General features: G+C 31.8%; 1 protein-coding gene across 1 annotated transcript; it reads right to left on the bottom strand.

Annotated features, from left to right (window-relative positions):
- Window positions 1-9,015: 9,015 nt before the first annotated feature.
- Window positions 9,016-10,945, bottom strand: LOC128296502 (uncharacterized). The gene is made up of 2 exons (XM_053031761.1): window positions 10,845-10,945; window positions 9,016-9,387 (listed from the first exon to the last, which is right to left on the bottom strand). The coding sequence occupies exons 1-2, from the start codon at window positions 10,937-10,939 to the stop codon at window positions 9,135-9,137; spliced, it is 348 nt and encodes a 115-aa protein (XP_052887721.1). The 5' UTR covers window positions 10,940-10,945; the 3' UTR covers window positions 9,016-9,134.
- Between the last annotated feature and the right edge of the window lie 6,479 nt (window positions 10,946-17,424).

Here is a 17,424-nt window from a genome sequence, read left to right as displayed (position 1 = left end):
AAATCATGTAAAGGGAGGATTTTTACAAAAGATTGAAAAAAAAAAACACAAAAATCCCTTCAAATTTTGAACACAAAAGAAATATCAATAAAAAGGTTGCATCTTTTTCTTTTTTCCTCTTCTTCGAATCTTTTTTCTTTTTTTGTGTTGTTTTTTTCTTTCTTTATATATACATATATTGTTAAAAAATTTTTTTCCTTTTCCTCGCCTTCCATGGTGGTGGGCGGTGGACGATTTAGCGGCAATGACCGATCGATCGACCAAGTGACCCCCCTTGGCCGGATTTCCTTTCCCTCCCTTTCTCTTCTTTCCCCTTCTTTTTTAGGTATTTTATATATATTATGTATATATTTTTAATGCCATTCGTTATATATTTCTTATGTATATATTCTTAAATACTATTATATACATATATATATATATTTTAAATACCATATTGTGTATATATTATTATTACAAATTATTACTATTGCTAGTATTATTATGACTATTATTATATTAGTGTATATTTTATGTACATATGTATATATATATATTTTGCACATATCATTATTTTATATTATTGTTGTAAATTTTTATGTACGCTTTCCTAATATTTTCTTTTATTGTAGATATTATTATTATTACATACTTTTATTATATGCATATATATATATATGTATTTTATGTACATATTATTATTACCAAATATATCATTTTTCCTATTTTATTATTAGTACATGATTTGTTTTTATTTTGTAAATATCATTATTATTGTTATTCTAATATTCTAGTATTCCATGTTAATATTTTTCATTAATGATATCATTTTTTTAAGTCCTTTATCTATTTTTAATTTCTCACTTTAGGAATATTTTTCTCATGTTTTAATTAATTTCAAAAATAAGGCAATGTACCGATTTAATATTAAGCCATCGATTTCATCGCTATGTTGGGTGAAATTGGTCGGCTTGTGTTAAAAACGGACACCCTTTCTAAAAAATCAGAGCACCCCAAACCCGCCTGGTTTATGGCGAATCCGCATGCCACATCAAAACGTTAAAAAATTTTCCATTCTAAGTCCGAAAATCGTACTTGATGTTCAAAAGATTAATTCATTAAGGGTTAAGGTGAATGGAAGTCATGCACCGTAGGAGACCGGAAAGAGGTGGTGAGTCCATCGGATCGCTTAAGTACCAAGCTCCTTCGGATCCAATCCTAGACATGCATACCACCATTGCCACACCTTAACGTCATGGATATTTCTAGGAAACCGTTCGATTAAGTCATTTTAGGAAAAGTGATTAATTTTGGAAAATACTTTCATTTCGAAGCTTTGTTTGTTGTCGTGTTATTTTGAAATCAATTGTTGTTTTTGAAAACGCCGCCTAAAGCTATCCAATTTCAACAGTTAAAATAAGTAATACCTATCTTAGTAATACATATTAAAACCATCAAAAATAATTAAGCGGCCTTATTACATTTAAAAACCCAAAACTTCAAACGTAAATAAAAGGATGTCCAGTTCACCAGAAGAAAATCAAACTTTCAGAACGGGTGGCCACTCCAAATTCCCTCACAGCTCCAAGCCCACTATGGTTGGGGATTTCCTGCGTGGATGAAAATAAAAGGGGTGAGTTTGGGGAAACTCAGTGTGTAAGGAAAACCCATTCAAAGCCCAAGTCAGCTCAAGCCTATTGGGCCTAAGCCCATTCAGTAATATGGTATCTTGGGCGAGCCCTTTTCAGATTATAATAAACCGGGCCTTAGCCCTTATTCAGATAATGATGGCCCATAGGCCCATTTCAAAATACATGCAACATCAAGAAACATATGCAAGCCCATTTGGGAGACTACTCAACCCACCAACCACTACACTCCACCCGCACCAGCCATACACTCCATGTGGGGAATAGCTCAACCCACCCAAATTTAACACTCCACAGCTTGCGACCTTTGCCGCTCGCTTATCAAGAAATTGAGGCAAAGCCTCCAGTACGTGGACAAGCCACTTTCAATACTTCCTCCGTCAATATCCCAATCCCATGCATCAGATAATAACAACATGGCATGCAGTAAATAATAACAGTCAAACATGCATTTAAGTCAATTTAACCCTAGGGGTATTTCGGTAATTTATCTCCTAGGGGTAAAACTGTAAATTTTCCACTTTTAAAGGTATTTCAGTAATTTATCTATTTTAGGGTTTTTCATGCATATTCCTACCTTTCACGTACTAACAGAATTACGTACCGAGGGTTCTTATCGAATTGGGCCCGTTGGCCCATCATTCCAATTTTGGCCCATTAAGCCCAAAAATATCGAGGGCACAGAAATCATGCACTTTGCAGTCCAAATTTTGCAGCTTACCAAAAACATTAATCGATTTACCTCACGAGCATTCGCACACTCGCAAATCTACAAAATACCGGTTTTCGGCATTTTGGCTTTTCGACTTTTGCCGATCCAGACTAAGAAAGAGGGTGTTAGTTACACACATTTTGCGACGATATCTCGACAAGATCCACACACGAACCGCCTACAATTGGATTACTAACACGTTAATCTAACTATTCAAATACGAACTACGATTAACCCCTTACAATATTCGCCAACCACACCTACAGATCATAGTAAGATTATAAGAAATCAATAAGCAACTCATTAACAAATTTTTGTCAATGTTTACCACATAATCATAATTTCACTGCAAGCTGTCTTCCTGAGCAACAGTCACTAAATCATTTATAACTGGAGCTACGAAACTCCAAATCAAGTGCCGTTAATTTTCCCTGAAAATAGACTCATATATCTTCTATCCATAAAATTTTCAGAATTTTTGGTTTATCCAATCAATACCAGAATTTTCTCAAAGTTTCCCATGTTTCTCTGTTTGACTAATCTGACCACCCTTCATTACGAATCAAATTTCTCATTGTACAGAATTCAAAATATGTTTTTGTTTATTTCATTAGAAACTAAACTCAATAAGCTTTAATTACATAATTTATTCAGCTTCTAATTCTTCTCCCATAATTTATGGTGATTTTCCAAAGTCACGTTACTGCTGCTGTCCCAAGCAGATTTATTACCAAATCACTCTTTCACACATACCTTGCATGCATGTTATTTAAACATGTATATCACCAATCAATCATCACATATCTATGATTTTACTTAAGTATAATCTCCATTTCATCATTTTAAAGCACAACATGTTAGCTGATTTTTCCTTTAACATCTAAGGCACATGCATGCTCATTTGTTTGGCTCAACTTCACCTATCTTCCATTTTTCATCAAAAGAACATGAAACAACAACCATTTCCTTCATTTTAATTCATGACTAAATGCTCACAACACAACTAAAAATCAAAATATACTTCAAGAGTTAAGGTAGAATCAAGAAGAACTCATGAACCTCAAAATAGAAGCAAGGTACCAAGAACTTACCTTCAATTTTCCTCCTCCTAATGACCGAATACTCAAGAGCTTTCTCCTCTCCTTCTCTTCTCTAACTTTCAGCTATGATGAACAAAGATGGACAAAACTTTGTTCTTTTCACCCCTTTTTCTTTTAATAAAACTTCATATTTCATCCATTTAATTCTTTAATACAAAAGACATGATATTCTTATCATGAAACATTTACCTAACCCATTATCATGAAACATTTACCTAACACATTATCATGGAACATTTACCTAACCTATTATCATGAAACATTTACCTAACCCATTATCATGGAACATTTACCTAACCTATTATCAATTTGTATCAATTTGTACCATAAATTATGGATATCAAGTGTACATTTTGTCTACAACAACATGATGGTTGGCCACTTCATGTAAAATGGGAGGTTTGTCATGCAAATCCTCCTATTTTGCACTCCTATTTATTTGGCCACTTCAATTTAGCCTATAGCATTTTCAAACATTTTCACATAGGTCCTATTTCATCATTTCACCCCATTTTTCTTATGGAACAAAAATTAACTAAAATTGCCGGGTTCTATCTTAAGCTTGGGCTTTCTAGAGGCCCACTAACATAATTAAACCTATGCCAACATTCACAGGATTCCCGAAAATTGGGGCGTTACAAAATCGAAAACTAAAAATTCTCATTTTTCAATCGGATCACGATTAAATATTATATTGAACTCGTATTTTTGAAAATCAAGTCAACACATGTTTATGAGATACCAATTTTGGGCGTCATGAGGGTGCTAATACTTTCCTCACGCAGAATCGACTCCGAACCCCAATTTTTCTCTGGACTTTCATGTAGACCTAAATTTGGCCTTCTTTTGTTTTAAAATAATTTTATTAGGTGTCCGATCACACCTATAAAAAAGGATCGTGGCGACTCCTTTGTTAATAAAATCGAAAGTTGGTTTTCAAATGTTTAATAAATCGCCACAATTAGCGACCAAGCGAAACTAAATTTTTTTTACGTTGCTACAGTGATGATTGATTGGTGATATACATGTTTAAAAAAAAACATGCATGCAAGTTATGTGTGAAAGAGTGATTTGGTAATAAATCTGCTTGGGACAGCAGCAGTAACGTGACTTTGGAAAATCACCATAAATTGTGGGAGATGAGTTAGAAGCTGCATAAATTATGTAATTAAAGCTTAATGAGTCTAGTTTTAAATGGAATAAACGAGAACATATTTTGAATTTTGTACAATGAGAAATTTGATTCGTAATGAAGAGTGGTCAGATTAGTCAAACAGTGAAACATGCGAAACTTTGAGAAAAATATGGTATTGATTGGCCAAACCAAAAATTCTAAAAATTTTATGGATATAAGATATATGAGTCTATTTTCAGGGAAAATTAACGGCACTTGATTTGGAGTTTCATAGCTCCAGTTATAAATAATTTAGTGACTATTGCTCAAGAAGATAGCTGGCAGTGAAATTATGATTATGTGGTAAACATTGACAAAAATTTGTTAATGAGTTGCTTATTGATTTCTTATAAGCTTACTATGATCTGTAGGTGTGGTTGGTCGAATATTGTAAGGGGTTAATACGTAGTTCGTATTTGAATAGTTAGATTAATGTGTTAGTAATCCAATTGTAGGCAGTTCGTGTGTGGATCTCACAAGATATCGTCGCAAAAGTGTGTAACTAACACCTCTTTCTTAGTCTAGATCGGCAAAAGTCGAAAATCCGAAATGCCGAAAACCGTATTTTGTAGATTTGCGAGTGTCACGAATGCTCGTGAGGTAAATCGATTAATGTTTTTGGTAAGCTGCAATGTTTGGACCGTAAAGTGCATGATTTACGTGCCTCGATATTTTTGGGCTTAATGGGCCAAAATTGGAATGATGGGCCAACGAGCCCAATTCGGTAAGAACCCTCGAGACGTGATTCTCGTAGTACGTGAAAGGTAGGAATATGCATGAAAACCCTAAAATAGATAAATTACTGAAATACCTTTAAAAGTGGAAAATTTACGTTTTACCTCTAGGAGATAAATTACCGAAATACCCCTAGGGTTAAATTGACTTAAATGCATGTTTGACTGTTGTTATTTACTGCATGCCATGTTGTTATTATCTGATGCATGGGATTGGGATATTGATGGAGGAAGTACTGAAAGTGGCTTGTCCACATACTGGAGGCTTTGCCTCAATTTACTGTTAACTGAGCAGCAAGGCTGCAACTGTGGAGTGTTGGGCTGGGTGGGTTGAGCTATTCCCCACATGGAGTGTAGGGCTGGTACGGGTGGAGTGTAGCGGTTGGTGGGTTGAGTAGTCTCCCCAAATGGGCTTGCATACGTTGTTGATGTTACATGTATTTTGAAATGGGCTTATGGGCCATACTGTTATCTAAGTAAGAGGCTAAGGCCCAGTTTATTGTAATCTGAAAAGGGCTCTGGTCCAGTACCACTGTTACCTGAATGGGTTTAGGCCCAATAGGCTTGAGCTGACTTGGGCTTTGAATGAGTTTTCCTTACACATCGAAGTTTCCCAAACTCACCCATTTTATTTTCATCCACGCAGAAATCCCCAACCATAATGGGCTTGAGTCGTGAGGGAATTCGGAGTGGCCACCGCTCGAAAGTTTGGTTTTCTTCGTGAACTGGACATCCTATTATTTACGTTGAGGTTTGGGTTTTAAATGTAATAAGGCCGCTTAATTATTTTTGATGGTTTTAATATGTATTACTAAGATAGGTATTACTTATTTTAACTATTGAAATTGGATAGCTTTAGGGCGCGTTTTCAAAAAAGAAAAAAAAAACAACAATTGATTTCAAAATAACACGACAACAAGCAAAGCTTCCGCAATGAAAGTATTTTCCAAAATTAATCACTTTTCCTAAAAATGACTTAATCGAACCGGTTTCCTAGAAATATACATGACGTTAAGGTGTGGCAATGGCGGTGTGCATGTCTAGGATTGGATCCGAAGGGAGCTTGGTACTTAAGTAGTCCGATAGACTCACCTCCTCTTTTCCGGTTTCCTAACTGGTGCACAGCTTCCATTCACTTTAACATTTTCCAAATCACGCGTAAAATCCCTTACATTTTGGGAAAATGTCTTACCGTTTCAATTTCTGTAAGACATTTTCCCGTGCTTCTCCTTCATCCGTAAGGCCCTTCTCTCTTGTCATTGTTCAATTTCCGCTCTCTTCTTGCTGGTATTTCGCTTCCTTTCTCCTCTCTTTCTCTCTTTCTCATGCAATCTCTCTCTCTCTTTCGCAGCATTTTCCTCTTCCTCGCTATTATTTTATCTCGATTTTCACTAACTTGGGAAAAATGGTGCTTCGAACAAAGTCGGATATTAGGAATTGGGGATTCAATTTGGATGTGTTAGGCTCATACCTTTTGTGAAGAAGGGCTTATCTCTGTAAGATCCTTTTGCATTTCATATATTATTTTGTTTATCCGATTACGTTTCCATATCATTTATGTGTTTGGAAAAATGCCCGAATGGGTAAGTCCCAATAGATGATCTTTAATTGCTAGGATTGTTACAATCGACGACTCTTCATTTGATATTTAGATGTTATGTTATCTTATGCTTTTCCTTTACCATCCTTTGAACTGTTTGAGTGACTTAATTTATGTTTATGTCACCACAAGGATCGGTTTTGGCATCACCGCCTTCTTCCAGCGGGCCAAGGCAAACTTCTCGTGCCGGTGTTTATCTTTGTGGCATTTTACTTATCGCTAAAAAACACAAGGTAATGTGCACTTAATTCATCCTATTAAATGTTTTATTCCTCTATTTGCCTGTTTTGACATAAATTATCTACTTCACGACTTAAGATTGACAAGGTTAGGTTGATTGAAGTTTGTGGCACCTCTGAATCTGAGTTTTCTTGTGTAAGTAACATGTTGTTTTATTTTACTTCCTAAATGTAATCCTTTTATTGTTAACTTATAAATGTTTAATGCATCGAACATTTGCTTGGAACTTTCAATGCGTGTCTCCACCTCCATGAAAGATCTGTGTCATGATGTTTTTGGGATCTCAAGTGAGAAAAAGATCCCAAGGAAGTGAAAGGAAACCGAGGTAGGTGTTCATTTGGACTTACCTAGAATTGGTCAGATATAACCATGTGTATGTAAGCATTTGATGGTATCATTTGTAGTACAATTTTAGTACCATATATTGGCTTTCAATACTAGGAATTTATTTTCTCTAGACTTTGTTTTGATGTATCTGCAGAATCGCTAGACGTGTTACTGAAAAAAGAAAATTTGATGATGGTGGTTATTTATCCGATGGACCAGAGGTAACACCGCATTATCTGTAATATTAGTTTACTAAATGTCGGATGAAGTAGGATTCATTGTTTTCTATATATGAATCCTTGTGTTTTGGCTTTTGTAACAATTTCGCAACATAATCATCTATTTAATTGGTTGTCTTGAATAAGTGCTTGGAATAATTGTATGAAATTATTGTTTCATGATCTGAATCAATGATGAGGCTTCTATTATATCATTCAAGAGATTAAAATCTTTAATGTCTAAGCTCGCATGGGTTTTTCATTGGTCTTGCAGCAACCTTTCTTGGTGATTCTAAGTCTTTGATGCTTAGTAAGGCAAAAGTGCGTTATAATTTCTAAGAGAATTTGAACCATTTGAGATTTAATCTCAAAGACTAAAAGCTACCGAAGTTTGTGATATTGTTCTTGAAAACAACATTTGTTTATTTTCTTGTGCATCAAAATATTGTAGGGCTAACTCGAACCTCTTGCACTTTCAAGTTACAAGCGAGCAAAGAAAATGGAGAAAGTGGTTATGAAGAGTGGAAATCATCTGTTCTATTATCTAACAAAAAAGCACAAAAATTTCTTAAGGTTGAAGATATTGATACTTTTATGTGGTGTAATATTTAGTTATGCACTTGGACAATGTTGTTATTATGTGGTGTACTACTAATTATGCATTTGGATAATATTATTAATTTCTAGTATTAATTGTGGTTTGGAAGCTAATTTATAATTATTCAATCATTGTTTTTATTTTTAACACAATTACAAATAATTTATTTGACTTTGGTTGTTTTCAATTTATGAAGGTTAATATTGAAGCTTAATAATTGAGTATTATTATATATTTAATTTAATTTATTTATTTATAAATAAATCATTGCAATATATGTAAAAACAATTTAAAATATAAAATTTATTATTATGTATATAAATTTATTAATATATGTAAAACAACTTTTACGGAAAATATTTTCAGAAAATTTGCCAAACAATAGAAAATATTTTCAGTAAATCATTTTCCAGAAAAATAAATCAAAAATCATTTTCCGAAAAACATTTTACTGACAAACAAACAGACCCTTAAATAATATCTTATATTACATATCGATAATATACCACTCTTTCAACAAAACTCCACGTTATTGATAACACCATATATATATATATAACAAAGCCATGACTCTTGAGTGGGAATTGAGGTCAGCCATGGCTATGCAACCAAATTTTTTTTAAATGGTTTGGAATTTAATTATATATATTTTAGATTAGAATAAATTTATTATGTATTAATTTATAATTTTATTATTTTTAAAGTAATTAAATAAAATAGATTATTTTAAAAGAGGGCAAAGTACTATTTATTATCATTTATAATTTCTGTATTGGAGGGGCATGACCCCTGCTTGTCTCCCCTTAGACGCACCTTTGTACGCCACCTTCATTCGGAATCGGTGCATTGTTAGCGTCCTCCCCTTTCGGATTTAGGGTTTGAAAAAGTAAGACACCGGAAATGAAACTTATAGCAGCAAAGCTAGCTCCAACGGCAAAGATTCCGGCTTTGACGACAGGACAATAGTACATGTCGTTTCTCTCAATTGCTTGATCGTTTTGATCTTTGGACACTGCACCCTTCAGCAATAGAACAATCGCTACAATAAATGTGATCCTGTGTCACGTATAAAATAAAAAAAACACGGTAAAAATTATTAAAATTAAAAAAAAATACTCATTTAATAGTTATGTAACTAAAATATGAAGTTGTAATAAACTTGAATCTAATAAAATAATTTTAACAGTGTAACAGTTGAACCTAGAATTTGAAATTTGAAAATAAAGGAAAAATTTCTTAGAAATAAAAGTACAGGACTAAATTTTAAATTTATAAAAATACATGAACTTATAGCATATTTTAACCAAAATGCATTTCATACAAACTCTTTTATGTAGCTGAAAATTTTTAGAAAAAAGGAATTATTAAAAATAATTTAAATAAAAATATATTAATAGTTAAAATATTTAAAAGTATTAGTATTTCTTTTAATTTAAATGTAGTTCCTAATTTAAAAGTAGCAAGAGAAATAAGTATCCTTATAATTACAACTTTTTTCACGTTGGATTTGTTTAACCTTTTATCCAATTAACTTAATGTTTATTTAACTTTTAATACCAAACTATCATCCAAATTTAAAATTGGTATCTAAACTTTAGAACATGCAAATTAAGTTCTTCAAGTATCGATATCATATCAATCAAGTCTTTCTATCTTTCTAACCATCGGTTTAAATATTAAATGCTACTTCAAATTTCACCTGGAATGTTTTTAAAACACGTTGATCAAACTATAAACATGTGTGCACCTAGTGTACGAGCAACTTGGATCTAACGTATAAAAAACAGTGCCAATAAATTTAGGAGGTTGTTTCTTTAATTTTATTTAACACATTAGATCCAAGCAATTCGTACAATAGGTACACATGTATTTAAACTTTGACCCATGTATTTTAAGTATGCTCCATGCCAAATTTAAAACCTTTTCACCAGACTGACAGAATAGCTTGATTCGTACGATAGTGTTTATTTGAGGACTCAATTACAAACATTTTGAAGCTCAAAACAAATTTAGACTTTGGGTGATAGTTGCAATTAACCCATAATATGTGTATGTGCATATATAAAGGGAAAATGTACTTTTCGGTACAAGAGCTTGACTTCATTGTTCACATTGGTACTTAAGATTTTTCTTTTTCTTTTTTTTGCTTCCACCTCTATTTTTGTAAATCCATTAGAATTAAATGGTGTGGATCAATTAAGTTTAGACACATAGCACGCATGCCATGTCATCAACTGATGTACCCACATCATCCTGCTTTAACTAAATTAATATATGACAAAAGCCAAATTTAAAAGTACAAATTTAAACATTGAAACCTAACTCAAATACCCAAAATTATATTTACTCATGTATAAAATATAAAATGGTATAAATTAGTTGAACATAATTTTTTTAATATTATATATTTTTTAAGATTTTAATTAAACCAATGAAACTAACAAATTAATAACTTAAATAATTCAACCACTTACCTGATTCTAAAAACATTAAGAAAAAGTAATCAAAATTACCAAGAAGTAATATATAAGAGAATAGCTTTATTCCGATTGTAGTTGGGAGGTTGATTAGTTCTTTCCCAATGAGCACAACCGGTGGCGGTATCCATTATTATTTTTGCGGTCAACAGCGTTGCGGCTGAAACTAAGCCAAGTACATGCGCAGGGCTCTTGGGATATGAACAGTCTCCGTACCAATCTATCTCAACTTGTGAAGCCTAAAAAAAATTGAAAGTATTTCTTTAGCACCTTCCAACTTTAATATTGAATAAAATATTTTTTCTTATAAAAATCAAAGCAGGTTAACTATTTAATTATATATATTTTAATTAATATAATAATAAATTAAGCCCTTAATATTTATATATTCGATTAATTTAGTTTTAATTTTAAAAAATGTAAAATTTTAGAAAATTTAAAATAAATTTTTGTTATATCGAAATTATGTAAAATTAACAAAAAACAATAATGATGTGATTAATTATTTTATAAGTTCACTTCTAAAATTGATAGAGATTAAATTTTTCTATTTTTTAGAGTAATTAATTTTCTCAATATCAAAAAAATAATGATTTAAAGTATAAAAATCCAATGTAGAATATAGAATATATATATAATTAAAAAAATCTAAATTTTACAAATTTGAAAATTTTTCTTTACCTTAACCCTTGTAATTTCAGCACCAAAGCCAGTAAAGACTGATATTATCCCCAAAAGGACTGCAACCAAGAATAAAATTCGTTTTTGCTCCATCTCTTACTTTCTCTCTTACACTTTCTTGGGAAAAAAAGGTCTGATATTTTCTGTTTGGTTGATGGGAAAAGGAAAATACGTTTACCCGATAAGGAAAACCCTTTGTTTGACTATTGTTTGTGGTGACTTTGGGGTGTCCTTATGCAATATATATAGGATTTTTGGCTAACATTTATGATATCAAAGCAATTATTTTATGTAAATGTACTAAGAAAATAATATTTTAAATGCAATCCTTAATCAAATTCAGTTTTATATATTAAGATAATTATTTTCTTACTCCAAATTTAATTTTATTTGAAATTAACATATTATATATATTTTAATATCTATTCTATTATTATGAGAATTGTTGTCAATGTAAAAGAATATGTGTTTAAGTATATGAAACACATTATTCTCTTATTTATAGATTGGAGATGAGCTATAAGTAGTTCTAAATATCGTGCCAAAAAGAGTATATATGATTATAATCTAAGATAACACGGTATTAATTGTCTCTACGATTACTTTTGAGAAAATAAAATGTATAATTAAATATATGTTGGTTTTACATTTTCTTTTTTTATAATATAAAAATTTTAAATCTTTCTAAAAAATTAAGAAAATAAAAGTATCTAACTATAAAAATGAAAAAAAGGAAAAATTGAAAAGAGAACCGAAGAAAACAAAATTATTTCCATTGGGTTCTTCAAGAATCAACATAAGAAACAACATATTTTATAATTTGCATTTTCCAATATTGGTAACAACAAATCAATGGGAATTTATTTTCAAGTTAATCAATGCAATATTCTAACATTTTCGATACCGTACAAAATAAATGGATGAAATAGGATAAAAAATTATAAAAATATAAATATTTTAAATATAATTATAATACGATAAATACATAAACCATAAATTCTTTGTCTTTTATTCTTGCCACTTATTTTATAAACTAAAAAGGATAAACAAATAGAGTGAAAATGAACGGAAAGTAATATGGTTGTCGATTTTTCTTTCTAATAATATCTTTAAATTATCGATATTATATCAATTAAGTCTTTTGTTATTATTACTTTTAATTTAGCGTTACATGACACGTCAAATCTTATATAACTAAAATTAAAATAAATATTTTAAAAAATAAGATGTTTTTACATGATTTTTAAAATAAAAACTAAAAGTAATGTAAAATTGAAAGAAAAGAAAAAGAACAAGAACGAACGTAAAGATTATGTAAAAGTTTGAAAATTTCAAAAGTAAGATTTTAAAAAATCTACTTTTACAATATTCATTTTTCTTTATTTTTCATTTTAAATTATATCAAATAAGATTGGACATATTATTTAATGATTAAGTTAATAGTCTTAATAATGAAAGGACATGATTGGTATAACATCAATAATTTGGGGATGTGATTAGAACGTTTTGAAGTTTGAGGACCAATTCAAAATAAGGGTCATAGTTTGAGAATGTTTGGTGCAATTAACTCTAATGAAAATAGTATGTTCCTTGCCTACCTTTCTCTACCTCTCCATTATTCGGGGGTGTAAAGGAGACTCTAGTTCTCGCAAGTTGTTTGAGTTTGACTCAAAAAAATTCGAACTCGATTCGGCAATTATCAAGTCGAGCTCGAGCAGCTCGAGTTATCAATCAATTCGAACTCAAGCTTAGTAATATCTGACTCGAATGGCTTGTGAGCATATAAAATTTTTCATTTTTAATATATATTTTTACTATTTTTACATTATTAACCCTAATTTTAATTGTTATTTTTTTTTAGTATTTTAGCATATTTTAGTGATATTTGATGTCTTTAATATTAGGTGCTTTTCAAGTTAATGAAGAACAATAAAACGGATGAACTAAAAAGGTGTTATTTTAGTGTTTTATAATATGGTAAATTTTTGGAAAAATCAATTTAGGAAATAGTGTTTTTAGGCACCGCTAAAGTTTATAAAAATCGATGATGAAGGATGTCTTCTCTTGATCCTCCCCTACCATAAATATCTTATTATAGTCTGAAAAGGTGTCCATGAAGCTCATGTATCGGTGGCCTGCGAAAGCGTCTACAAGTCGATCTATAGATGTGAGCGAGAACTGTCTTTTGGGCATGCTTTGTTTAGGTGGGTGAAGTCTACACCCATCCGCCACCAATTTCTAGATTTAGGCACCATGACTATGTTGGAGACCCAATATGGATAGGTGACTTCCCAAATGAAACCTACAGTTAACAGCTTCTTCATTTCTTCGCTAGTGGTTGCGAACTTCTTATCTGAGAGTTTCCTCTTCTTTTCCTTCATTGGTTGAACACTGGAATCCACTCCAAAGGAGTGCTGGATGATTGACGATGGATCCTTGGCATGCCTGTTGTTGTCCAAGAAAAAATGTCTCGACAATCTATTAACAAGAAATTTAGACTTTCTTTCTCTTCGGGGAAAGGACCGAGGCGATTTGAGTGACCTTTTAAGGCTCCTCCTGGTACAAACTAACGAGCTCTGATGCTTCTATCGGTTGTGTTTTGGGGAGTTGAGTCTCTAGTTAGGCTTCGAGACCTTCTAAATCAATTTATGCTCTCCCAATTACATTAACCCCGGCAATAAGATGGGAGTACAATATGCAACAAGCCGGAGAGGGAGGCAAAGGGTTCCGATCTTTTTCGGTGAGCTGCAGGGAGAAAATATGGCACTTTCGAGCTTCCTTCTGATCAACTTTCATATACCCCTCGCCTATGGGAGTAGGAAATTTCACCGTCGTGCAAAAGGTGGCCACCGCCATCTTTGTAATTCTCATGATTGGCCTCCTGGAAATGGCGTTAGAGGCCATCAGGTGGTCAACCACTAAGAAATCTACCATTGATATGGTGGTGTGCTCACCATCTCCCAGTACCACCGGAAGGACAATAGGTCCCTTAATTGTGATAGGTTGGTTGGCAAAGCCAGAAACTGGGCTTGCAAGCTTGAGCTACACATCCTTGAGCCTCATCTGGTAAAAAGCTTCGGCCGTTAGGATATCCACGGAGTTGCTTGTATCAACCAGGATCCTTTTAACTTGGAAAAATGAGTTATTAGCTGAAACCACCAAAGGATTTTCACCTTCCGCATCTAGAATATCCTTTTCGTCTCGCTCTGAAAATCTAAGGTCCCAATGGGAAGGTTTGGGTTTTTTTAATTGTAGTTGAAATCGATAGAACACTTCCCATATGGGCCTTCCACTTCAAGTTTGACAAAACCCATTCTATGTGCTTTCCTCGTACCAGAACATCAATAATTCCTCTGAATGGTTTTTTCCCCTGTCACTGCCCTATGATCCTGATGTCCCACTTCTCTGTCTTGAGTCATGTTCGCCTGATAGGGGTACTAAGCTAAGAATTAGCGCCCCTTCTGATTGCAGTTTCAATGGCATTCTTCAAATGCACACATTGCTTAGTTCGATGTCCTCGAGCATTGTGGTATTTGCAATGATGATTGGAGTTGCAGCGATGCTCACTAAGCGGGAGATACGGGGCTAGGGAGCAGTTAAGCTCATGGTAAGTTCTAAAGTGGTTGTATGAAGATTTAGGTAGTTGATCCTAACTTCCTCTATAATTGCTGATGCATCACACCAACATCGTTAAAAATTTAATTTTTTTTAGTCAACATTTTCGTTTTAAAAAAATAATGATTTAATTCTTTTTGAAATGTTAATGGTCAAATTTAACTAAAAATAAAAGAATAAGGGTGAAGGGCCAAATTAACAGAAAATGTAAATATTGAGACTAAATATATCATTATGTCAAAACAAATATATGAATTAATTATATCCCATAATAAATCAATAGTATAAATTTCAAATAAAAGTTATTTTCAAGTACAACAATGTGATATTTAACCCCAAATGCCTGCTGAATTCCCAAACTGATGAAGCCAGGAAAAAAAAAAACCGAAACAAGTGTTTTCCCGATCAACTGAGTTGCTACTTGCTGTAAGTATATCCATGTACAAAACCAGGATTCTCTTGTGGGAACTGAGGTTGCGCCATGGCTATGCCACCTTGATTTGGTAACGATGCATTCCCTTTCGAGTTCAGAGTTACATAATAGAATATTCCAGCAATCAAACTTATAACAGCTAATATCGCTCCGACGGCAAAGATCCCGGGCTTGACAACACGGCAATAGTACGTGCGGTCTCTAACAATTGCATTTTTATTTCGTTCGTTGAACGCAGCACCGGTCAGTAGTAAACCGATTGCTATAACAAATGTGATCCTGCATCAAAAATGTTTGTGGCTAAAAACTGAGTAAAAATCGAGAAAATCGAAAATTGAAATAGACTGGTTTGGCTTCAATACTATTTTACTAAATTCATATATTATTTTAGGGTTAAATCATTATTTAAGAATAAAATTTAGTAACAATTCTCACATTAAGATTTAAATTTTTATTTTGTCTAAGTTGGTCCTAGAAGGATTGAACTAGGCAATTGTTCTTACATGAGCTTGAATGTTTTTTGTCCAAGTTAGCCTCTAAACTTGACAATTTTTACCGCATTGGGATTTGAACTTTAGGACTTTCAAGGAAATATACGAGATTAACTTGAAAAAAAAAAGTTTAAAAGTTCAGGCCCAAAAAGTGATTTAAATAATTACTTTGAGTTTATGCATATATTAAAAAAAACCGTAATGATTTGAATTCAATTGAAGTTTTCTTATTTAATCTATTATTTTTATAATATAAAATATTTTATATTTAAATTAATAAAATAATTTATAAATATGTATTAAAAAGTTATTTCTAAAAAAATAAAATTGATAAATTAAAAAATTCAAAATATAAACCAAGTTTTTCGTTGATAAATAAACATCTAATTAATTTACCGGAAAGAGAAAGCGGCATGAACTCAAATCATTAGAAAATAATTAAAAAGAATGGTTGCAATTATAGTGAGAACTTTTAAAATAATTTAAAATCAGAATTATGAGAATTAAAATGATTTTAGTCTTTAAATTAAAATAAATGATTTTAAGTCTTAAATTTTGTATTAACCTACTTCAAAATAAAAACAACAACACTCAATCTCCTCTTTTTTTTTTTTTTTTCACCTTGCAATTAAAGCCTTAATATTATCCCTTATAAAATGTGTGATTCAAAACGACAAATGGATTAAATCATATATATTTCATAATCTCAACTTACTCATACCAATGAAGCTAGAATTTGCTTGATTGAATCTTTTGGTTCTTATTTATTTTGATCTAGTACAAAATCTAAAACTTAGTCGATTGAATCTTAGTTCGATTGGCATGGATATTATTGTCAATGTAGGAGGACATGAGTTCAAGTGCGCTGAAGCACATTATCCTCCTATTTATGAGTTAGGGAGAGATTATGAATAGTTCTAGACATTGTGTCAAAAAGAGTATATATAATCAGAACCTATAATGAGATTGTTAAAGGAATAAAATAAAATAAAAATTCTCACTATAATTACCATTTTATAGACAATTTTTTAATTTAAAAGTGTAAGGAAATTCTAAAAAATAAGTGTTAAGAGAAATAAAGATATTTATAATTATCTCTTTTTCCACTTTGGATTGAGTCTATCTCATAACAACAAACTTAATCAAGGTTATGTTTTAAGTTTGTGTTTTATAGGGATAATTCCTTCAAATATCCCCAAACTATTGTCTCTTTTAGAATTGAATTATAAACTTTAAACTATTCTAATTAAGTCTTCAAAGTATCAATATTGTATAAATCACATCATTCCATCAACTTAACTATCAATTTAGGTGTTAAATGACTGCTCATATTTGTCTTTGAGTATTTTAAAAATACATTGATCAAATTACAAATCTGTGTATACCTATCGTGAGA

The sequence above is a fragment of the Gossypium arboreum genome, chromosome 8 (genome assembly GCF_025698485.1).
Source record: "Gossypium arboreum isolate Shixiya-1 chromosome 8, ASM2569848v2, whole genome shotgun sequence".
NCBI lineage: Eukaryota > Viridiplantae > Streptophyta > Magnoliopsida > Malvales > Malvaceae > Gossypium > Gossypium arboreum.
This window is presented reverse-complemented; position numbering and strand designations above follow the sequence as displayed.